The 24,662-nt window shown below is 42.5% G+C and overlaps 1 protein-coding gene across 1 annotated transcript in view; it reads left to right on the forward strand.

Annotated features, from left to right (window-relative positions):
• Nucleotides 1-301: 301 nt before the first annotated feature.
• LOC310861683 (uncharacterized protein) overlaps nucleotides 302-24,662 on the forward strand; it is a 30,380-nt gene continuing 6,019 nt past the window's right edge. Inside the window, exons 1-3 of the mRNA XM_083769249.1 lie at nucleotides 302-819; nucleotides 22,810-22,960; nucleotides 24,538-24,605. Of these exons, the coding sequence (XP_083625375.1) occupies nucleotides 499-819; nucleotides 22,810-22,960; nucleotides 24,538-24,605 (540 nt within the window). The 5' untranslated portion in view covers nucleotides 302-498. The remainder of the gene's footprint in view (nucleotides 820-22,809; nucleotides 22,961-24,537; nucleotides 24,606-24,662) is intronic.

Consider the following 24,662-nt stretch of genomic DNA (forward strand, 5'->3'; position numbering starts at 1 on the left):
TGTGTGTGTGTGTGTGTGTGTGTGTGTGTGTGTGTGTGTGTGTGTGTGTGTGTGTGTGTGTGTGTGTAAGGGAGGATCCTCGCTCGCTCTCTAAAAGCCAGGAGTCAGGAGGGGCAGTTCGGCAGAACTGAACGGAGAGAGAGAAGGAGAGAAGCAGTCAGAAGTGAGAACACTCTGTCTGCACACTTCACTTCAACACACACACACACACACACACACACACACACACACACACACACACACGCACACACATGCACACATACATGCACATGTACTGTATGCAGGGTATGCAGGGTCACTGACCTACTGAAAAAGGTATACACACACACACACACACATACACACACACACACACACACACACACACACACACACACACACACACACGCACACAAGCACCCTTTTCCGAATTATCACACAGACAAACACTCCTGGAATCATCCTGGTCTTGCACTGACAAAATAAAAGGGATACTTCAGGATAACTTCATTTCCCAGGATGCAACAACAACAGTGGATTAACTCTGGCCTCCCGGGGGTCTGGACTGAGCAGCAGCAGCAGCAGGGCGTCTCCTCGGCCCACCACCACCGGACTGCCCAGAAACAGGCCGGGACCATCCAGGGGGGACTGGGGATCTCCGGGGCGAGGAGGAGAGGGGCCGATGGGTGGGTGTTGGTTTGGAGCTGGGTGCTGCTGGGGTCCCTGCTGCTGCCTGGGGCCTGGAGCTTCCTGTCCGAGGAGCAGGAGGAGCTCATCGTGGAGCTGCACAACCACTACCGAGGCATGGTGTCACCCAGCGCCTCAGCCATGTTACCTCTGGTAAGTACAACTACATGGTGTCACCCTGCAGCGCCTCAGCCATGTTACCTCTGGTAAGTACAACTACATGGTGTCACCCTGCAGCGCCTCAGCCATGTTACCTCTGGTAAGTACAACTACATGGTGTCACCCTGCAGCGCCTCAGCCATGTTACCTCTGGTAAGACAAGTGGTGGGAAAAGGACTCCCATTTTTTTGCTTACGTAAAAGTATCAATAATGTATGTAATGTAGAAATACTACGTAAAAGTCAGAAATACAATGTTTTCAAAAAAGTACAAAAATAAAACTAGTCATGCAGAATGTCCCATTTCACACATTTTCAAATGTTTAAATTGTATAACAATCTTGGCTGAAATGTATACAGATTTGAAGTGGTTAATGCATGTTTTGTAATAATACAAAACTACAAAGTAACTAGTAACTAAAGTTCTCAAATAATTGTAGTGGAGTTAAAGAACAATATTTGCCTCAGAGATGTAATATCCTATACTGAAATTTGGAAATACTCCAGTAAAGTAAAAGTATCTCAAAAAATGTACTTACAGTAGGTACAGTACTTGAGTAAATGTACTTTCATTTAAGTCACTTTACACCACTGGTAAAAGAGCTAGGGAAGTTTGTGATCTAAACTGAAGGCTTTATTATGGAGCTGAAAACAGGTGCGAGAGGCCAGCATGAAAGTCCAGAACAACAAAAGCACTCAAGTTGAGTCACATGATAATAACACATCATGTGATAAATTGCGGGGTATCGGATCGGCATAGATTGGCATACTTGCAGATACTGCATGATACTACACCGGTATCGGCAGCTTTTTCCAATACTAGTATCGGTATCAGAAAAACTCTAGTAAGTAGCCTTCCCTGGCAGGAGCATAACGGCTTGATGTACAATCCCTTGGCCATGATGTACATCCTCTGGTCATGACACTATAGTCCAGGGGTTTTCAACTGATTGTGAACCAGGGACCACCACCCTGACTTAGAATCAACCTGGGGACCACTGTTGTGTTGGGTGGGGATATGGGGTAAGGGCTAAGATTAATGCTTTGCCTCCCATGTGTATACATTCCACTGTTTCCACAAGTATAATTTCCTAATAATAATGACTCAACCAGACAATCCGCTGCACTTCCCGCTCTTGAGATGATAACTCCCTTTTTCTGTTGAATTTCTTGACCTCCAATTTGTCAGTAAATGACTACATGGACGGTCATCATAGGTCACCAGGTCATTCAGTTCACTGTTCCTCAACTAGTGGAAAGACATTTTTAAAAAATCAACAAATCCTTGTTTTACTAAATGAATGGTCAGGGACCACATGCAATACTTCCAGGGACCACCAGTGGTCCACGGACCACCTGTTGAAAACCCCTGCTATAGTGTGTCACTGAGACTATATACAGTAGTAGCCTACCCCCAAATGGCCCCAATTAATCCAACCCTTGATGCTGAGAGCAGGGAGTTACCTCTGGTAGTAGCATATTAATTAATTATCATTAGGAACTATCGTATATGCCTACATTTCATTTGTTACTTCTGGAAGGAGTTATTACGTCCTCTCTGTCGGGTTTCCAAAACTGTTACTTTTCAGGATTCAAATTCTAATCTACGTAGCAGATTTTTTTTAGCTTAGATCTGCTATTCTGCTATACTGTTGTGAGACACTATAGACTAGGGGGTCGCCGTCCCGCCCCCTTTCATGACGACGCCAGGCCCAGGAAATTATTCCCAATGCATTTTTCCCATAGACATTTCAAAAAGTATTTCTTTAAATACGGTTACGCCGCGGACAAAGCCAACTCGAGTCGTGACAAATCATGACAATAAACACAATATTTTGGACCAAACAAATAATTACAAAGAAGAAAAACAACAAAAAAAGTGTTGTAGGCTTTGTACGAGGCTTAAAAGGTCTTTAAATAAATACTTTTTGAAAAGTCTATGCGGAAAATGAACAGGGAATCATTTCCTGGGCCCTGGTAGGGGGCGGGACTGTGACGCTCTATTGTATGATAAAGTTATTGAAGTAAGGCACTAATCTACAAGATATTTCAGAATGGAGGTGCCCTGGGAGCAGCCATAGCTGAGGTGTCACATTAGGTGCCGCTTGGCACCTCAGCATTGATTGCCTACACCTGGCCTACAGGGCAAGGTTCTGTGGATTCGTCTTGAATCGTCTATAGACAGACACTTCCACCGATTATGCCATAATGTGTAGCCAGAGAATCAGAGGTCTTTGCCTATTGATATGTCCAGCAGAGAAATGTAAATTCAATGTATGGGCTCGTACGGCAGGGAAGACCAGCACTAGCAGACCCACACCCAATCCTGAGACCAGCCCATATGAACAAACGGTTCTGTAATGCTATATATATATATATATTATTTATTTTTTTGCCTTTATAATAATGATAATAATAATAATTATTATTATTATTATTTATAGTAGCACCTTACAAAACAGCGTTTCAAAGTGCTTTACAAAAACGAAAACAATAAAAGAAAACAGCACACAAAACAGGAACGTTTAAAACAATGCAAAACAAAATATTTTATATTGTTTATAGATGGACAGTCAGTAGGCTGACAGGAAATTGGGAGAGAGATGGGGGGATGACATGCATCATCATAATTTTTCGACCGCGGTCGAGATCACAATGCTACGCCAGACTTCCCGGTCCTTCATTGCCACCCCCAGTTCCTGCCTACTGAAGCACTGGTCCTTCATTGCCACCCCCAGTTCCTGCCTACTGAAGCATGTGTCGCTAGCGATGACATCAGGGAATGACAGCTTTCTACCTCTGGTCCGCCCTGAGGCAGGACTCCAGAGAAGAAGTGAAGATATAACCTCATTGTCAGCTCTGTAGCAGTGGCTCTTCTGGATCGGACCAGTGAAGAAACACGGGGAAGGTTGCCGTATATTAAATTAGTCGATGGGTGGCTCTTCCAAGACAGATTTTGTAGGCGGGTGTAAGTGCCATCCAACCGATTCTCTTGTTTCTTTGAAAGTGTCCATGTCTCGGAGCCATAGAGTCGAATCAGCTCCTAAATCAGCTCGGTCGTCCTAAATACTTTTACTTTAACATCTTACTAAGCTGGGATGACCAGATCTTATGCATGTCACTGCAGGCTGACCAGGCCATACCCTAGTTTGAAAGTCCTTTTGGGAAGAAGATATATGAACCCAAATACTTGTAGTCATCAACCCGTTTCAGAGGAGTGTTGTTAAGTGTTTTTATAATGTGGTTATTGTTGGATTTGCATATGTTTACGTATTCAGTTTTCGTCTCGTTGAGATAAAGACCAACACAGTTGGAGGCCTGCTCAAGAGACTGAAGGAGAGCCTGAGCGTATTCCAATGATTGACTGATAAGCGCAATGTAATCAGCGAAGTCAGTGTCGGTTAGGTATTTAGCAGGATGACGAGAGCTTGTAGAGGTGTAGTTGGTAGCCCTTATCATTGATAGTATCAACTGACATACGAAGAACATAATCAACAACAATAATAAATAGAAACGGGGCAAGTGTGTCACCTTGGAGAATGCCAGCAAGGATGGGGAATGATGGTGTTTCTCCGTCAGGAGTAAGGATGATCGCTGAGGTATTTGAATATAGAACTTTTGTGGCATTGATCATTTTGTCGGGGATACCATATAATTTAATACTGTCATACTGCATTACATGCATGAAAGGCCGTCGGGACCGGGAGTTGAACCCACGGCACAATGCCAGACTGGTTTGCCAGCCAAAGTGCCTGGACCGCTGAGCCACAGCCCAGGCCAATATGTTTATTTAAATCTCTGAATTGCTTCCACTCAGTTTTAGCCTATTCGTCAAATGTACAGTGGTTTTCAACCTATTTCATATCAAGGTCCATTATTTATTGGGCATTTGAGCCACGGACCACCATTTGATGAGATTTTGCCTCCCAGACCCAATACTTTATTTTGTTATCGTTCAATACAGCATGGAATTGTGTACAAAATCTTATCGATGTTGGTACCATAGGAGAGATGATGCAAACATTGATCAAAATAACACATTTTCTACATTCTCAATTTTTGGTTCAAATTAAGTAATGCAAATGTTTAACATAATGAAACCAAATCCATCTGTCCGATCTGCATTGGTTGCGGTGGTAACGACTTAACGACATAGGCATGGGTTAGCCTAATGCTTACTCGCAACGTGTGGAATTGTGACAGCTGCACTGTCCAGGTGTCCAGACTGAGACACTTCGTTCAGACCACGTGGGAATGTGTCTCAAAATCTGATTAGCAAAAATCATTGTCATTGGCTTTTCTTCCTGTTCAGACTTGATAAAAACCATTCTGATAAAAATCTGGATAGGCCCAACATCTGGCTCAGGCTGCCGGTCTAAACATAAGACAGACTTAGTAGCCTACATAGTAAGTTGTTATAGGTTTGCAGTTCCATTAGTTTATATTTATGTTGTATTGACTTTATGTTTTCAATTTCAGTGGGCAAGTGGGCTTGCTTGTGGAGTTTTGTAATTTGTCAATTGCTGCTCTGGAATCAATGTGCATAATTAAAGACTAGAACTGGAAAACACTAAACAGCTGAAAAAAGGGTGGGATTAGTTCTTTAAAAACCAATCTGACCTCCATCAGATGCCAGGAAGATGATTCAGTTTGGGGAAAAGATGGGAGTGAGAGAGAGGACAGCCATAAAGGAGGTAGTGTTGTAGTTACATAGATTAGAAGTGACTGTCCAATTACAGCACTAGAAAACCTGTCTGCTCATGTCAGCAGACTCAGCATCCCCCCCCCCACCTCCCCGGCCACTACTCTCTCCACCCCATGTCTCTTTCTCTCTGTCCCTCTCTCCACCGATCTCTGTGCTTGAGTGCGTGCATGCGTGCTTGCGTACACACACTACTTGTGTATTGTGTAATGGGACAAGAGAGTGGGTGGAGGTGTTTAACTCTTTATGGGGACATGACGTTTACTGGAATGTCTTTGTTCAACAGATTGATTTGTCCGTTTTTTAGTTTTAGTTTTGTTTTTAGGATTTAAAGTTTAACATTTAAACATACTTGACTAGTCTTTAGCTAGTCATGATACAGCTCCAATACAACAAAAAGATATTCAATCAATCATCTTCTTTTACTATACAAACACATTTAGAACTATAGTGTACCTTAGACCACAAGTATGCAAAAAATCATATAGACCCCCTTAGAACATTTATTAATTTGTGTCAATTAATTTAAATATGTGATGACAATTGCAAATAATATTTACTAATAGAACAACAAATCATGTATTTAATTACTATAATAATTAGTTTAAAGACTTAAACCCTAGCCTAGCGTCCCTATTCTGGGGTGAGGGAGCTACAAAATATTTATTTAACATTTTGTAGTTAGCTGGTTACACTACAAAATGTATTACATACTGTATATCACATACGTGAAATGTGTCCTCTGCATTTATACCCTTCTATAGCCTAATCACTAGGAGCAGCATAGGCAGATTTACCATTGGGCTAGGGCTTTTTATTTTATTTTATACAGCAAAAAAAAATCCGTCCGCGTGTCCGAAATACACCGCACAGCCCAGGGGGCCCCTGAAAAGTTGTCTAGCCCGGGGGCCCTATAGGGAGGGTAAATCCGGCCCTGAGGAGCAGTGAGCACTAAGCCATTCTTTGATGCTTGGGGAGCAATTAGGGGTAAAGAGTCTTGCTCAGGGACACACATCAACACATTGCTGGCCTGGCTTGGAATCAAACCTGCGACATCCAGAGCCTCTGGCTGCCAAGGCGGGCTCACTAACCACACTATTGATACAGTATTGATACTTTTAATCAAATAAAAATGAAATGAATGGCATTTTTGTAGCACTTTTTCAAGTGCTCAAAGCACTTTATTCATTGATAGGGAGGTGAAGTAGTCGCGAACAGTCAACGCCAGCATCCTCACTTCCAAGATTAATAGTGGCAAGCTCACACCGACCAACTCATTGGAGGCAATGTAGAGTTCAGTGTCTTGCCCAAGGACACTTGTAGACATGTAGACAGGAGGAGCCGGGATTCGAACCACTGACCCATGGATCATTGGACGACCTGCTCCACCTCCTGAGCCACAAAGTACAGCTGCCCTGCAGCATACATTGCGTAGCCTACTTAAAATTTGAGTAGCCAACTTCTGCCACCACTGGTTGTTTGGGAACTGGAATGTTCCCGGTTTGGTTATTAAAAAAATCAGAAAATGCATTGAGGGTGAACCCTCATTTTCGAATGCAGTCACAGATGCAGACAATAATGCAGACATTAAAACCACCAATAAAAGAAGAATGCACAATTAAAACACAATTAAAAAGTAGCAGCGATAAAGACAAAAATAAAACTGTGTAGGAATAAAACTGTGTAGGAATTAGTAAATAGAATAATAATAATATAAGAACAATAAGAACACTACAAAAAATGCTCAAAGCAATAACCTTGGAATTGAGTCATGTATTAATGAGGTCAATTTAATGTTGTTCTTGAAGCATATTCCAAGTATGTGGGGCACGGTAACAGAAAGCAAATCTTCCCAATGCCTTTTTCTTTGATTCAATGTGATGTGATATTTTTTCCACAGAACAGCCACAGTATACAGTGCTTGGGTCCAGTGGTGTAAAGTAACAAAGTACATACTCAATAATAATAATAATAAATATAGGTGCAAGCAGCTATAAGACGGAGTCAAGTCCAAAAAGAAAAAAAGCTGTACGCAATACACACAATGAGCTACTGTATATAAACATTGATTACAATTTACAATTTAGGCATTTAGCAGACGCTCTTAATCCAGAGCGATTTACATTAAGCAAGAACAAAAAAGCATGGGAATACATCACATAAAAACATTTATCATGAAACATGCGTGAGCTAAGAACGTAACAGTGGAATATCTATATAATGAAACTATACATATAAACTATACTATGCTATACATATGTAGGCTACTATGACGTGCTATGACTACATACAATGCAATTATAGTGATGTCTACATAACATGCTATAAGTCTGTATCAAATGCTATCTAAGTCTACAGAAATGCTATCTAAGGGGGTAGGGTAAGTCCTATGGGCCATGATGGAGTCTGAAAAGGTGGGTTTTCAGACTACGGCGGAAGATTGGGAGTGATGCTGCAGTTCTGACTGCAATGGGAAGTGCATTCCACAGTTTTGGAGCCAGAAGGGAGATGAGTTTGGGACGTGTGGAGCGTTGTCCCGGCGTTTTTAGTGAGGGTACTTCCAGCTTCCCTGCGTTGGCTGATCTGAGTGCGTAGGAGGGTTTGTAGGGTTCATTCATACTTGCAAGATATGGGGGAGCCATACCCTTGGTTGCTTTGAATGCCAGCATCAGAGTTTTTTATTCTGTGCGGGCAGCGACCGGGAGCCAGTGGAGGGAACGGAGAAGGGGGGAGACATGTCAGAATTTTGGCTGGTTGAAGACCAAGCGAGCTGCGGCATTTTGGATCAGTTGGAGAGGCTTAAGTGCACATGCTGGTAGGCCAGTAAGGAGGGAGTTACAATAGTCGAGCAGGGCAGTTTCTTGGAGTGGGCCTTCTTAAATCTGGACTGGTTGGTTGATCCAGCAGGTTGTTCTGTGACAGATGGAGAGAGAGCTGGTTGGAGACAACATGTTCACGCTTTTATAAAGAAATGAATGGAGTGATACCGGTCTGTAGTTCTTGACATCTGAGGGGTCAAGGGTTGGTTTCTTGAGGAGTGGTGTTAGTCTGGCTGACTTGAGGGCAGATGGGACGCAGCCTCATGAGGTTACTGAGGTGTTGATGATGGATGTGATGAAGGGGAGCAGATCAGGTGCGATGGTCTGGAAGGTTGGAGACGGGACAGGGTCTAGAGGACAGGTGGTAGGTCTAGTGGATGTCACTAGTTGTAGAACCTCGTCTGGGGAAAGAGGAGAGAAGGAGGACATGCATGGTATGTTGGGGTTAGTGTTGGTTGAGTCAGATGCCACTTTATGTGGGAGGGGATGAAAGGAGCTGCTGATATCATCAACCTTCTTCTCGAAGTAGTTGACAAAAACATCAGCAGTGAGGGATGAAGGTTGAGTGGGGGGAGGTGGCTTAAGGAGTGGAGAAGAGCTTCCTTGGGTTAGAAGTACAGGATTGGATTTTGGTGTGGTATAGAAAGAGGTTTTAGCAGTGGTTAGTGAGAGGGCCAAGGCAGAGTGAGTGAAAGTGGGAAAGGTCATCTGGTGGCTTTGTCTTGTGCCACTTTCTTCCGGCTGCCCTTAGAGGTGTTCGTTCAGATCTGATGACTGAAATTATTTGACATAATACATCAAAATCACACTTGTGTGAAGTGAGGGGTGCTCTTCTTATCATACATCATCACATTCCGTGCTCAGCCAATCAAATCATCACAAATGTGGTACACACATACACAAAGCAGTGTAACCAGAGTCAGTCTCCTCTGTAAATAGCTGATTGGAGACTGGAAATGACATCACCTTTTTTGTTATGCTGATTGGCTTAAGGCTTAAATATTTCACAATGTGCTCTATAAAATCACAGTAAGAGAGATGAGCAATAAAGAAAGGGTAAAGCCACTAATAGTGCACTAATGTAGTTGCCAGTTTTACAGCAAAATATTGGGGGTATTTAGTTTTAGTTTTGATGTAATTTTGGGGTACCCAGCCTCCCAAAAGAGACAGACAGACAGACAGACAGACAGACAGACAGACAGACTGGCAGGGGTTTCCACAGCTACCCCACAACACAGCGTCACTGTGCAGAAGCTCTCAATGTTTTAACCATAATACTAAATATAGAATAACTAAACATAAATCTCACTTGAATTGGATTGCAATACTTTACAATTTCAATTTTGAAACTGTTGTTTCCACTTAAAAGTTCGTTCGGAACTGGAACTAAAAAAGGTTCCAATAATCTAGAACAGAACCACGTCTAGAACCAAAGTTGTTTTGGTGGAAAAGGGGCCTCAGAGATATGGCAATTATTGAAATAGAATGTTGGTACCAAACACTCCGAACAGGTGAGTGGACATCAGCTTTTCATTGCTTTGCTTCTGTCAGAAAGCAACCACAATGTCCCTGGAGAGGAATTTCCAATAAGCCGCTGTTGCCAGGCAACAAATCCATTTCCAGCCAGGCACAGGCAGCAATAATTTACTCTAATATTGTTTAATAATAACATCCAGAAATTAATAACAGCAGCGGCGGAGACTCATAATGTCCCTCTGACCCAGAGTGGAATTAATCCTGTGGTCTGTGGTCGGAGCCAATTCTACCCAAGATTAACAGCAGACAAAGTGAGCTAATTACTGAGTAAATCGGACGGCTAATGACAAGTTCTCACACTGCATTCATACACTCTCCATCACCACAGAACTGACGACAGAGTACGTAGTATAGGAACAGCGGCCGCACATTCTTGAGGCTGCTGAAAATGCATCACAATTTACAATTTAGGCATTTAGCAGACGCTCTTAATCCATTTACAATAAGCAATTAAGGTTAACACAAGGTAATACATCAAATGCATAGAAATAGTCATCTACTGTAGGATCAGCATATATTCCATATCATCAGTCTGAACAGTATAATGTAAAAAATAAATCACACCCGTGTGAACCGAGTGGTGCAACTCCCCTCTCTCGCAATTTTTGAAAATATATATTTCAGAGCAAATATTTTTGAGTGGTGCAGCCACTCCAAGGAACAGCAATGTCCGTGTTCACCTATGTGTTCACCTATAATGTGACGTTAATGAGCACCAGTATATGACTATGAGTACCAGTAGGGGGCGCTGTTGTGCCAGAAACAGAGAGAGGGATAGTGCTGCACTGTTGCCTGCTAATATGAGAGAGAGAGATAGAGAGAGAGAGAGGTGGGGGGGGGGGTGGGGGGTGAGTTGTACCACTCAGTTCACACGGGTGTGATTTTTAACTAAAATATTGGCTTCTGGGGGGGTCCCTGGAACTACATATTTTGAGATGGGGGTCCGTGGCCCAAAAGAGATCATTCTGGGGGTCCTTGACATGAAAAAGGTTGAGCACCACTGACATAGAAACATGGGTTTTCTCAAAACCTTAAGGATTTAGAAGACTTTTTTTTCATCAGTCCAAAATGGGTTAAGGAGTGGTAGTGCATGGTGGGCCACTTGGAGACACGTAGTTAGTTAAGCACGATTCAGACGTTTAGCTAGAGCAGGCATCTCAAAGTGGGTGCCTTGACGAAAGTCCAGTGATGCCTCAGAATACTTTGATTTGAAATGTATCAATATATCACTTCAGTTTAACCACTTAGACCCTCTTTGTAAAATGAAACTGTACTTGGTATACGTTATTTTTCAGCCCTCAGTACACAAAGTCTCTTCACCAAAAATAGCATATCTACAATCTCACAATGTGTCACGTGAGCTTGTAGATCGGCTATTTTTGGTGAATGTATAAAGTTAGTATAAAGTCATGTTCAGTCTGTCTATTAAACAAATACTCTCCAGGTTTCCTTGTGACATACTGTGTCTTTGGGGGAAAGATTTACATATTATATACTTTTAATATGACAAAAGGTACTGAATTACATTGTTACTTTATAGTATAAAGTAACAGTGTAATTCAGGGGCGCCGTGGATGAAAATGTTATTTACAGGGGTGACCTCAGCCAAAAATGTTCTCTGTTATACAGAGAGACGTGCAAAGTGAAAAATCGGAGCGATTGGCATGAACTGTACTCAGCAAACAACAGGTTAAATAGTCCAGTTAGTAGAGTGCAAAGAAAACAAGTATGTGCTACAACGTAACTGGGATACCAGGTAAACATCAAACCTAGCATCTGTCTAAGCTAAATCCTAGCAAAATAACATACATAATTATAGCATTTAATGGATAACTTAAAGAAAATATACTTTTCTCCATAAAAAAGGGGCAAAAAGTAGTGACATGGGGAATAAGGCGTGCCGGGCGTTGAGGTATCCTTACTCAGTCCTCCTGACTCATTCCATATAGCTTAGAAGCCAGTAGGGAGAAGACTGAAGAGTCATGCTTGGAGCATTACCCAGGGTGTTTCAGAGAAGAGTGCGAGTATCATGGGTGTATATAGGGCTGGCTCATATGCCAGGGAGACATATGCCTTTGATTGCCTTGTAGGTCATCGCCAGTGTTTTGAATAGGCTCTATGCACAGCATGCCGTATTGGAAAGAAATCGAGCCTCCCTACTTCGTTCACAGTTACTTACTGATTCAGTGCAGTACAGTGGTTCTCAAACTCTTTAATTTCAAGGACCCCCATAATTCTGAGATTGTACAAATGGAACCAAATGGACCCGTTTGTACACTCTCAGAGTAGCACACTCTGGAACCCCTCAGGAACATGAGTTCCTGCACCATACTTTGAGACCCACTCCGTCTGGGCAGACTTGAGTGTCGAGCCGCAGACAGAAGAAGCTGTCTTTTACGTAATTTCCGAGTTTTTAGACAGCTGGTGGATGGAAAAGAAGCTCCACCCCCGCAGCTGACTGACGCGACGGACAGATTCCCGGAAACGCTCTCCTCCGCGTCAGTCAGCTTAATTTCCATCCACCAGCTGTCTAAAAACGTGGAAATGACGTAAAACACAGCTACTTCTGTCGGCGGCTGGACGCTCAAGTCTGCCCAGACGGTCTGTGTAGCAGAGTGTTTCCAGTGAACCAACATGCACATCATCACCCAGCTGACTCCAGAATGGAACACTACCTTAATTTGCATCATTGGTAACACATATGGAAGTAAGGAAGGAAGAGCCCAATTTGTTTTTCTTTGCATAAATAGAGCCTTTTGAATGAAACTGAAAGCCAGTGAAGGGATCGAGCACAGAATTGAGGGGAGCGTGAAATGTTTTGGGAGATGGTTGAAGTCCATGGCATGCCGCAGCATTCTGCATCAGTTGTATGGGTTTGAGTGATCATATATAGGCCAAATACATATCAATTTGGCATGAAAAGGTTTGAGAACTGCTGGAAGCTAGGCCTTTGTAGATACGGCCTAATTAAGGTCTTATTTTCTTGACGTGAACAAAATATGATTTATTCTTAAAGTCTGCATTACTTTATACATATGACCCAGTGTGCTCCTGTTTACATTACAGTAGGCTATCTATCTAGCCAGCAGTGTGCGTCTGTTTTTATTCAGCAACTTGTGTTCCTTGAAACTATATGGAGAAATGCTCAGCTGTGCGACAGCTAGTGGGTGTAGCCTCTAGCCATTTGCATGTTCTAACTGCAAACAGCTTTCACTACTCTAAAGTGTTATTGTCTTTCAAGTTCAATTGGGCCTCATGTGCCAACCATTCTTAGAAGTTCTTAAGCGGAAATTTGTTCTTAGACCCACTTAGGACGTTTTTAAGGGGAGGCATACTATGATCCGACGGAGCAATGCTCCGAGGTGCGCTGGGGGTCGGGAGAGGGTTGCGGTTAGGTTTAGGTGTCTGCCCCGGGGGAGGTTAGGGTTAGGGTGAGGGTTTGAGGTAGGTTGTCGTTCGTACCAATGCTCCGTCGGATCAATGTACTGTACTCGTTTTTAAGAAGGTTTTGGGATCCCTCAATATTTTCTTAGCTGTGATTAGTTCGTAGGTAAGAACAGAATCTATGCACACTGTGGAGCACTCTTAGGGTGCCTTTTTTGTTCTTAAGTGCAATCTTAAAACATAAAGGAAAAACAGCGCCCTCTGCATGATGCTCAAAGTTTGGTCTGAGGACCTCAAGGGGTCCTTGAGGAAGTTACAGGCAGTCAACGGCAAAATATTGAACATTTTACCACTTTAATCCCATTTTATACTTTGAAAATATCCAATCTACAAGCTCACAAACGCATCCCATTACTGCCCATGTTGAGCTTGTAGATCGGCTATTTTGATAAATCTTCAAAGCATTCCCCTCGCAGAAATTTTCATATGGGGGTCTGCAGAATGCATGTCAATTTGGGGGTCCTTGACATGAAAATGTTTGAGAACCACTGGTTTAGAGTTTACAACCCAACCCAAACAAACTCACCATACCCATCACATAACCCCCACCCCACCCGCCATCATCCCCCCCAGACACCCCCACCCCATATACCAACAGCCACCACCTCCATTTTCCTGTAAGCTTCCTACCTGCAAGCCCCCCTATCCAATGTCCTCACCATTACATAATGTACCAAGCAGTTGCTGCCTTAAAGCCCCTCCATATCCACCCCCCAGTGCTAAAATGTTTTATATCCACTACTTCTGAACATGACATCATACTATAATTAACCGAATGTCTGTGTGTCCGTGTGTCTGTGTGTCTGTCTGTCAGAAACAGTGCCGTAACTGTGAACACCTGTGTGCTGCAATCACACACAGGTGTGACTGCAGGCAAGGCCAAGGAGTCATGCAAAACCACACCCACCTGGGTGAACACCACGGGGCCAGCTAGGCACTCCAACGTTGAAGCGCTAGACCCTAGTGGTAAGACGAAGGACTGCAGGCGGACCCGTGGATTCATGACGAGGAAACCCCGTGCAGCTGGGCTTTAACATTGAGCGCTCGGTTTCACTTATGCTTTAATCCAAGGCAAACGGTAAAACAGTGAACTATTTAGACTTAGACAAGACACATATTTCCACTCAAATTAAATGTGATTCAACTCAAAAGCTATCACAACGTTTAGTGGTTTTGAAGGTTCATAGCTCTTGAATGCCATACTATAAAATCCCATCATACTACTTATTATTATAAAATGCAGAAAACGGTCCATTCATGTCCATGTCTGATCCTTCTAATTCAGTGGTTCTCAAAGTGGGGTGCAGGGACCTTGGAGATTCCAAAAGGACCCTTGCTTGTGTCCATTTGGGTCCACAGTACGGACCCATTTGTTTCCATTTGTACATTCACTATGGGGGTCTGTTTGTTACCACCGTGCTCAGACTCTTCTGGTGCGCTGTCCTCATAAAACACAACAAACGACGACAACCTGAGGGTCTTTCTCAGAATGACAAGGTCAATGTGTTATTTTATTTCTCCATATATGCCTTAAGTTTACGAAACATTCAGCTAGCCAGACTTCGTCAGTGTTTGCCACACATACTGACGAAAGCTGGAAAGCTGAAAGGTTAATAAAACTTGAGGCATAATGGAGAAATAAAATAACACATTGACCGTGTCTTTCTGAGTGTGGTTGTTTGTGAAATTAAACAAGTTTGAAAACCACTGTTAAAGGACGTCTTCACCCATTTTCAACCCATCTTCATATAATCTGTCCTCTACTAATGCTCGTGATAAAATGGTACAATTTTTTTCTACTCTGTCTATGTCTCAGAGGAGGTTTGTGACAGTTCAGAAACCCGCCTACCAGTGACATCATCAATAGGTGTGTTAAAAAAGGCTTCCATTATAGGATGCTATAACTTTCCAGGAAATAGAACGCCTGCAGTTTCTATTCGCTTGATTTCCCATCGATGAAGGCACTGAAAGGCAGGTTTCTGAACTGTTCACCGCTCTCCTTTGAGATTAGTGTGTAACTATTGGTACCAAATTACAGTATAATGACCATTAACATGAAGATAGGTTGAAAATGGCTAAAGTCGTCCTTTAAATGACAATTCCGGACTACCGATGCTGCCCAGTGGTAGAGGCAAAGAAAAAAGGAAAAACACCCCGAGCGCACCTCAGCTCTCCGACGGTGCACGGCGGGTTTTATAAGCTAAATCGCGTATTTTTATCGTTTGACAATTATTCTTTTGTTTGTTTGTTGACATCTGTCTTTAATGTCGGAGAGTGTCGACAGAGTTTTGTCCAAAATGGGCTTCCATGGCGAACGGCCAATAAATCCCTCCTCCCTGCTCAGAGCTGCAGCGCGCTATATTGATTGATTGAAATATTTATTAACAGTTTGCAGAATTACAGTACATTTCAAGCACAAACTCAATACAAAGACTGTTAACTGTGAGTGTCGACCCAATTAAGCATTAAGAGGGTCCACTTTGTTCAATTCATCAAAACATTTAGAGACGTACAAATAGACACTTCTATATAGTCAAAGAACAGAACAGGAATTCATCATAAAGGAGGTAAAAAGGGAAAAGAAACATATACAGTGAGGGGAAAAGGGGTGGGGGGGGATTCAGATTTTACAGGGGCCAGTTTCGAATTGCAGCCGTCCGTAGGTGCCCTTTGAGAGCGGTTTTGAAGGAGTCAAGGGATTTGCATGTCTTAATGACTGTTGGTAGGGCGTTCCACATTTTGGTGGCATAGGAGCGAAAATAATTTAATCCCTTGTTTGTTTCCAAAAGGACCCTTGCATGAATCTGGGTTGTACATGGTTCGTTGCACTCACGCTATAGACAAGGAGTTGTTTTTTCCTTGATATAATAACATCAGAATTCTGTGAGAAAACGGCTAGTCCAGAATTCTCCTTTAACGAATCCATATATCTCCCAAATTGGTTGGCCAGGCCATCTGAACTTGCACATGGGCATTGAGCCATTGGCACATTTGTTGTTTTCACGTTTTAATAAATCAAATCTGTTTATTGTGGGTGAAATATTTTGTGGGAGTGACAGGCCAGGGTTCACTGAACAACATGGGGTCTTTCTCCTCATGAGAGACCCTTGGTACACTCAAACACCTGTGGTTCTCAAACTTTTCAAGTCGTGAACCCCACAATGTATTTGAACTGGGGACATGACAAGCACATGGAATGTAGGAGTTGATGCCATTACATTTTGTTTGACTCTTTGACAGATACATAGATTTTACAGTAGAGCTTTCATTGATTGTAATTAGATTAGTATAGCTGGCTCAAATATGTTGTTTCTACTTCAATATTTACAATAAATGAAAAGCTCTTCTGCAAAAGTCTGTTTTCGCTTCAAGTCCTTAACTTGCAATATTAAAGAGTATGATTACATGCAGTAACTAGATTACGGTTGCTACTAGATTATCTGTCGCTCTGGATTCAATGGATTCAAAAGATATTTTACAATCTGGGAACAGCACATGAATGTCAACATTATTTTTCTCTATCAGTGGTGATTTACTCAACGCAGTTGAGTTGAGCAACACAGGAGAGACTGTTGAGAAACAACACAGACAGAGAAAAAGACACAGAGCACATTGTTTTCAAGACCTGCACAGATAGCTAGCGATAGATAGATAGATAGATAGATAGATAGATAGATAGATAGATAGATAGATAGATAGATAGATAGATAGATAGATAGATAGATAGATAGATAGATAGATAGATAGATAGATTTGTGAACACAATATCTGGTTCTGCGTGGAAGAGGAGACAAGGATAAGCGATGAATGAATGCACTTGTAGTGCGTGCGTGCACGCGGGGTGTGTGTATGTGTCTCAGCAGTATAGCAGCCCCATTGGGACATTTCCACAGTTCTGTTTGTTTTCTGCTCTCTGCTGGAAAGGGAAGGGGAGATAGAGAGAAAGTGGAGAGAGAGAGATAGAGAGAGAGAGAGAGAGAGAGAGAGAGAGAATTGAGGGGTCAAAGTGTGCATGACAGAGAGGAAATGAGGCAGATTGTTGGGGGGGTAGGGGGGTAGAATATCATAGCTGTTAGGCAGAAACCTTTTTATGGTATTTTTGAGCGGTGCACACCTCTCCAATGAAGGGCTGTGTGTGTCTCTATGTCTCTATGTTTTGTCTGTTGAGATTACAACCCATTGACCCCTGCAGATGCCATGGGGTTGCATTCGGGTCGCAGACGCACACTGTTGAGCACTGAGCAGCGCACGCACGCACGCACGCACGCACGCACACACACACACGCGCGAGCTAGCGCATTGCTGCATCTATTTTCACTACTTTTAAATGTTATGTTAAAAACTTATAAAAAAGGTAACGGTTTTGGTGACAATTCGGGTGGAAACCTCATATGTTACAGTTACTTTTCTTTTTTATCCCACGATTTTGTAACCCAGTTTTCTTTTCACCCAGTGCCAATTATCTAATGTAATCCTGGGCGCTACATTTCCTCTGCCAACCTGGGGGGGCAGCGGACTGACCTCATGCCTCCTTCTATGCATGAGGAGTCCAAGCTTCTTCTTTTCACCTGACAGAGGGTAATTTCCCCGGCCGGACATAGCGCGTGGAAGGGACACGTTATTCCGACCAGTTCCTTTCCCCTCCATCAGGCGCCCCCGGCTGGCCAGGGGGAGGTAGTTTTAGAGACCAGGATTACGGCATGTTTTTGTGAGGGTATCTACCCTAGGGGACACGGGGAGAACATGCAAACTCCACACAGTTAAAGTTACTTTTCAAGATTCGAAAAATAAATTATAACAAAAGTAGCAGATCTACAAGCTCGAAACGCTGCACTATTTCAAGTACAGTAGGGCGTTAATCCATTTTGGGCGGGAACCCCTTTTGGTGTTAGCTTTAGCTATTGAAAAAATAGCAGATCTACAAGCGTTAGCTTTTTTTAATTTGATTTATTTGATATATTCAAGATACAGTTCAAAAAGAGCAGTACAGAATTTTCAGGATTGCACAAAAGTCAAAGAATTAATTCCATTGTGGTCCAAATAAATAAATACAGCATATGGTATAGAAAGAACATATGTTGGCTAAAATCACAATAATGGACTTACGACGACACCATCATAGATCACTAAACAAAACAATAAATACATAATACATAGATACAGGTAAATACAGCAATATTCTAGCTTGCCCATCAGCCAGTTTTTCAACATATTTTTAAAAAATGTTCAAGGACTGGGCAAATTTAATTTCCCTTGGGATTTTGTTCCAGTCCTCCATTGCATATATATTTGGGGGACCTTGATATGAAAATGTTTGAGAACGACTGACATAGAAACATTGGGTTTTTCATAAAACTGTCAGGATTTAGAAGACATTTCTAGAATCGTTCCCAGGTCTAAATGGGTTAATTTACGGACAAAAACACAAAAGAAGTTAGAATATGGAGATAGGAGGTTGATGCACTGATGATATAGTATAGAGTTACATTGCTGCTAGGCTGGTGGTGTTACATCACATCTCATAACTCTCTGCTCCAACAGACCTGACCTGTGGGGGTCAAACAGAAAACAGATCAGCCGGTCCACTGTTGAGAAATACTGGAAAATCCCTACAAAATCTCCAGAAAAAAATGTATATATATATATATATATATATATATTAAGTCCAGAATGGATACTGGTGAATCATGACCATTAAACCTTTGATTCTGTGAAGAAAATAAAGAGAAAACTGTTAAACTAAGGGTATTCATTAAATGTAGTATCATATAATTAAATATTAAATTATATTTTTTTCACAGGATTAAAGGTTTTATGGTCATGATTCACCCTACAGGATCTTGGATGGCTTGATTCTATAGGCCTAAAATAATTGATTGGCAATTTCCCACTGCTATGCCCTATACACCAAACACCTTGTTGCCGGCGAATGTTTCCCCAGAATAGGGAACATAAGGAATCCTGAGTGCCCCTGGAAATCAGTGGGTTTAAGATGTTTTGGACCCAAAAGCAGCTGGGTGAGTCAATGCTTTTAAAAGGGGTTTTTTAATGAACGATTAGTGACTGGCTGCAAACAGAACAGAGTGAACAATGTGTTTTTAAGGCCTCCACATTGATCATGAATCAATCTGGCTCGATTGCCAAAAGCCGAACTGTAGGATATCCCAAATCAGCAGCCATTAAAATTGGTAATTTCATGCACCTGATCATACATTTGGACTCACACATCGGGCACCGCTGACCAGAGAGTACACACACACTATGGCGAAAGGAGCACAGAAAAACACAGTTTGCAGGTGTGATAGTTGTGATAGTTCACTCGGCATTGGTTGATTAAAGGATTGCAAATGACCCTGACAATTAAGCAGGGCAGATAACACAGGACAGGCGAGGACAGGACAGGACAAGTCGCGAGCACATGCACGCACTCGCGAGCTTGATCACAGACAGGTTCAGGGTCCTTCTATTGTCTGAGCGTGTAACGCTGTCCAGATGTTTGGAGACCTCAGCCTGAGGGGACTTACGTACACAGAATAATACAAAATACACATGATATTACACTATACAGAGTAATACTGTACATGTACAGCAAACAGAGTGATACTAAATACAGTACCCTGGGTATAGGACAGATGGGACAAGAGTAGAGGGAATGAAAGAAACACATTGAGAGAGAGACAGAGACAGAGAGAGACAGAGACACACAGAGAAAGAGAGAGAGAGAGAGGAATGTGAACGAGACACCAGAATATTGTTTGTACAGAATCACGAGTGACTAAACTAATAAACACACGCATGTAGCGCACGCATCCACGCGCACCCGCACGCACACACACACACACACACACACACACACACACACACACACACACACACACACAGTATGCAGTGAGTCAGGGTGTTTTGCTACACAATAGCTTGTGTTGCTGTATCCTATAGCAACCATGATTCAAACCACAGGGCCGGAGTTGAGCGCAGGTACAAGTAAACGAACATTGACCTATAACGACCACATTTAATTAAATGTGTTTTTTCACACTTTTAGAGTATATCAGTCACCAATCCACGTTTATGTATTTCTTCATGTCATGAAGGTCACATTTAGTGCCAAACACAAACACACTCAGTGATTACATCAGCAAGCCCTTATGAATAAATACGGGTCATGGTTTCATTCACCTGAGTTCATTCACCATAGTTCCTCCAAACGCAGGTGTTTCCAATTTTAGAGTTCTGCTAGTCTGTAAATCTAATTCACAATGACGGCTGGACCAAGCATTGCTCGTTTTAAACATAAACAGTGTACTAAAATTATGTATCTGAAAACGTTTTAGGTGGAAAAACAGGCAATAACTGTGCCTCAAGCAGCACTGCCTGCCACTGTCTCTCCTGAGAGACAAAACAGCTGTGCTGGGCGAGCTAGTGCGTGTCTCATCGATCCCATAGCCAGAGGGGACGGGATAATCATGATATTGCTATTGTGGTTGGTTGAGGCATAACATATGCCATCGTTTTCATTTAGCAACTTAGCTTGCCAGCTAGCCAAAAAAGCCATTTCATGATGTCTTTTATAGCATCAACACTGAAGTGCGTGAGTACTAGAGTGTTTCAGAGCCTCTGCTTGAAGGCCAATAGCCTAGCCCTTTTATGCTAGTGGTTAAGATGTTTGGCTTTAGTGTCCCTTCCCGCGTGGGAGACCCGTGTAGTGTAGCAGAGCTCAGAGCCCCTGTCTGATGACTAGAAGCCTAATATTGTTAATGCATAAAGACATGATTCTACACTGTCAAATAGGTCTATACATCTATTGTAAGATAGCGTCTTAAATAAAAGTTGTGTAAATGTGGTATATAGCACGTTGTGGCAAGTGTATGTACATGAAAATAATAGCTCGGCCCTCAGGCCCTTGGGTTTCTAACAATGTGGCCCCCTGAACAATTTAGTTAAATTGCCCTGTAAGTATCTTGGGTCTTGTTGACGAGTGAGGGGAGGACGGAGATCAGCCGGTGAATCGGAGCGGCAGGGGTGCAGTCGCTGTACCGCACAGCACTGTTGTGACGAAAACTGAGTTGAGCCAGAAGGTAAAGTCTCAGTCTACTGAGCAATGTTCGTTCCTACTCTCACCTATGGTGATGAAGTGTTCCTACTCTCACCTATGGTCATGAAGTGTTCCTACTCTCACCTATGGTGATGAAGTGTTCCTACTCTCACCTATGGTCATGAAGTGTTCCTACTCTCACCTATGGTCATGAAGTGTTCCTACTCTCACCTATGGTCATGAAGTGTTCCTACTCTCACCTATGGTCATGAAGTGTTCCTACTCTCACCTATTGTCATGAAGTGTTCCTACTCTCACCTATGGTCATGAAGTGTGGGTCATGACCGAACGATAAGGTTGCGGAAACAAGCAGCCGAAATGAGCTCTGATCACCCTTAGAGATAGGGTGAGAAGTGTGTGTGTGTGTGTGTGTGTGTGTGTGTGTGTGTGTGTGTGTGTGTGTGTGTGTGTGTGTGTGTGTGTGTGTGTGTGTGTGTGTGTGTGTGTGTGTGTGTGATGTTGTTGATGAGGACAGTAGAGATGTGACCATTTTGGAAGTGGCATGTACATTTGACCACAGTCTGGAAGAGGCATTCCTTACCAAGGTGCTTAAGTACCGGCGTCTTAAGGATGCTATTATACAGCTTGGCTACAAATGTAAACTACTTGTGTTCATATTTGGAAGCCTCGGTAATGTCCACAAATCAGTCGTGAGGGGCCTGCGGTTGCAGGCATGGCCAAGCCGAGAGCTATTAAGGCATCGGCAAAATTCTGTTCAGTGTCTGCAATAATTGGCAGTCGCCATATATGGAGAAGGCGATGCTTTATGTACCCGTGATCTGTTATCCTGAAGCACTTGTTGTAGAGCTTTTTTAAAGTTTGCGCATCCACTATTGTTTGTGATCAAGACATTTCTTGTAAAATGTGAATGCAAATAAAGATGTTAAATGTGTGTGTGTGTGTGCGCGCGCGTGTGCGTCTGTAATCCATGTAACTCGGGAACCGTTCGCCCCACCGACTTCAGATTCGACACACCTGTTCCACACCACCACAGGGAGTGCAGCTCTCGGTGTCGGGTCTGCCGGATACACCGCTGTCTAGAACCAGCACAAAAGCCTCTGCCCGGGCTCTGGATCAGCTAGGGCCCAAATGATATCTCCATATATGGACCTGGCCTGTTCTGACATCACACTGACACAAAAGCCTCTGCCCGGGCTCTGGACAGGGCACAAATTAGCCAATTGATCACACCTGATCACCCCCAGATCTCCATATTATTGATGCCAATATACATTTCTACTTTTACTCAAGTAGATTTTGAATTCTGAATGTTTGCTTTTAACCGAGTATTTCTACATTGCAGTATTGATACTTTTACTTAGAAATGTGAATACTTTAATTTCAACCATGGCTGTTGTGTCTAACATGTTGATTGTCTCATCTGTGTAGAAATGGGACCCCAGTTTGAAGGTGATAGCAGAGGGCTACGCTGCTAAGTGTGTCTGGAACCACAACCCAGAGCTGGAGGAGACCGGAGAGAACCTGTTTGCCAACACCGGTCCTCTGGACCTCAGGGAGGCTCTGGAGAAATGGTTCTTCGGTGTGTACAACTGCATACCTCTTGTCTTCAGCTTCTTAGAATAATGGCCCGGCCGCCCATGTCATTATTTAACGGGAGAAATCTGAAACAAAACAAACCTTTGCGCGCCCACCCATCTAGAAAACAGGCTGGCTAGGCCAGGCTATAGTAACAATATGACTATGAGTCTGACATACAAATAATGCAGTCTGTTTGTTATGTAATAGGAGGATTAAATTATTACTGCCAATTTGTGTTTTGACTGAGGCAAGTGTAAACCTGACGTATAGGCCTGACTCACACGTGCACAACAGATTGATGTATAGCTGATGCATGAGACTTATTTACCGATGCAAGCTCGCAATTCATTTCCAATGGGAGTCACATGGTTTGACACAACATTTGTGTTGTATGCTAGATGCAAAGGTGTGAGTCAGGCCTTAGGCCAAATTATTTCTGGATTAACTGACCTGCTCCAGATTTAGCCAATTGAGTACTACAGACGAAAAACTGTTTAAGTCCACACTAATTATCCATAATGTATAAAAAAAAATGATGGATAAGGGGTCAGGACAACGAGGCCTTTTCGTGGAGGGGTCAGAATAAAATTTGGACTTAAACTGTTTTTCGTCTGTAGTACTCAATTGTTTTGGCCTAAATCACATTGTCTTTGACTTTATTGGCAACATAAAATGCCCGGTGCCGTGTCATTAGTCAGAAGGTTCATTGTTCCGAAATTACTATCCCTATCTCTAACCCTAACCTAAACCTAACCGCAAGCACGGGAGCAAACCTAAACCTAACCGCAAGCACGGGAGCAGTGCATGTTCGGACTAACGGGACATCGGATCTATGGGTAGTTCCCAAATGCCCTAGGTCATACTGACATTGGCCATACTGCAGGGTGGAAACAATGATATGATATTTTCAATAAGGTCAATGATATACAGTAGGCGTGGCCGCAGTGTCACGAATAACTGATTTAGGCAAATCTTTCCTCAAAATTGACTTCGGCCATTATTTTAAGAAGCTGATGTTGTGCAAGCGGAGAAACAAATAACCACGTAACCTAATGCAACGTGACGTAATGCTAGTCTACAGTACTAACCTAAGATAAGTAGATAACATTAAGCTATAAATTGCATAAGCTAATGTACCATTACCACACATAACATAACCTGATCTCTAGGATTCATCAATACAGTATGTCCGTACACATTGTCCATGGCAAAGACTTTGTCTTGTCCGTGGCAAATTTGAGATGTTCTTTTTTACACACCATATTATGGTTTTATTTGTATCATAAGACCCAATTACTGAATGTCAAGTTTCCAGGCTTTATTTATAATGTGACACTGATTTACTATGACACTATGGCATATATATTTTGACAAAAATGTCCACCATAAGCCAGCATGGCGATGTCCCCTGCACACAACACAAGATATTATGTAACCTTTACATGGCTACCTTATCTGTACATCAGATTTGGACTTGGGGTGTTAAAGATTTGATTAATCAAACTTATATTTCTCATGGCTTGTGATATCATCTGTGGTTTGAATTAATGATGTCATCTCCTGTCTTATACCCTGCAGAGAATCTAGTATATGATTACAACAACAACAGCTGTCCTGAGGACAAGATGTGTGGACACTACACACAGGTCAGACACACTTACACACTTACGCAAGTTCACAACGCATCGCAGCTTGATGCATTA

This window comes from Protomyctophum parallelum (assembly GCF_964188405.1).
Source record: "Protomyctophum parallelum genome assembly, chromosome: 7".
In the NCBI taxonomy this organism is placed as follows: domain Eukaryota; kingdom Metazoa; phylum Chordata; class Actinopteri; order Myctophiformes; family Myctophidae; genus Protomyctophum; species Protomyctophum parallelum.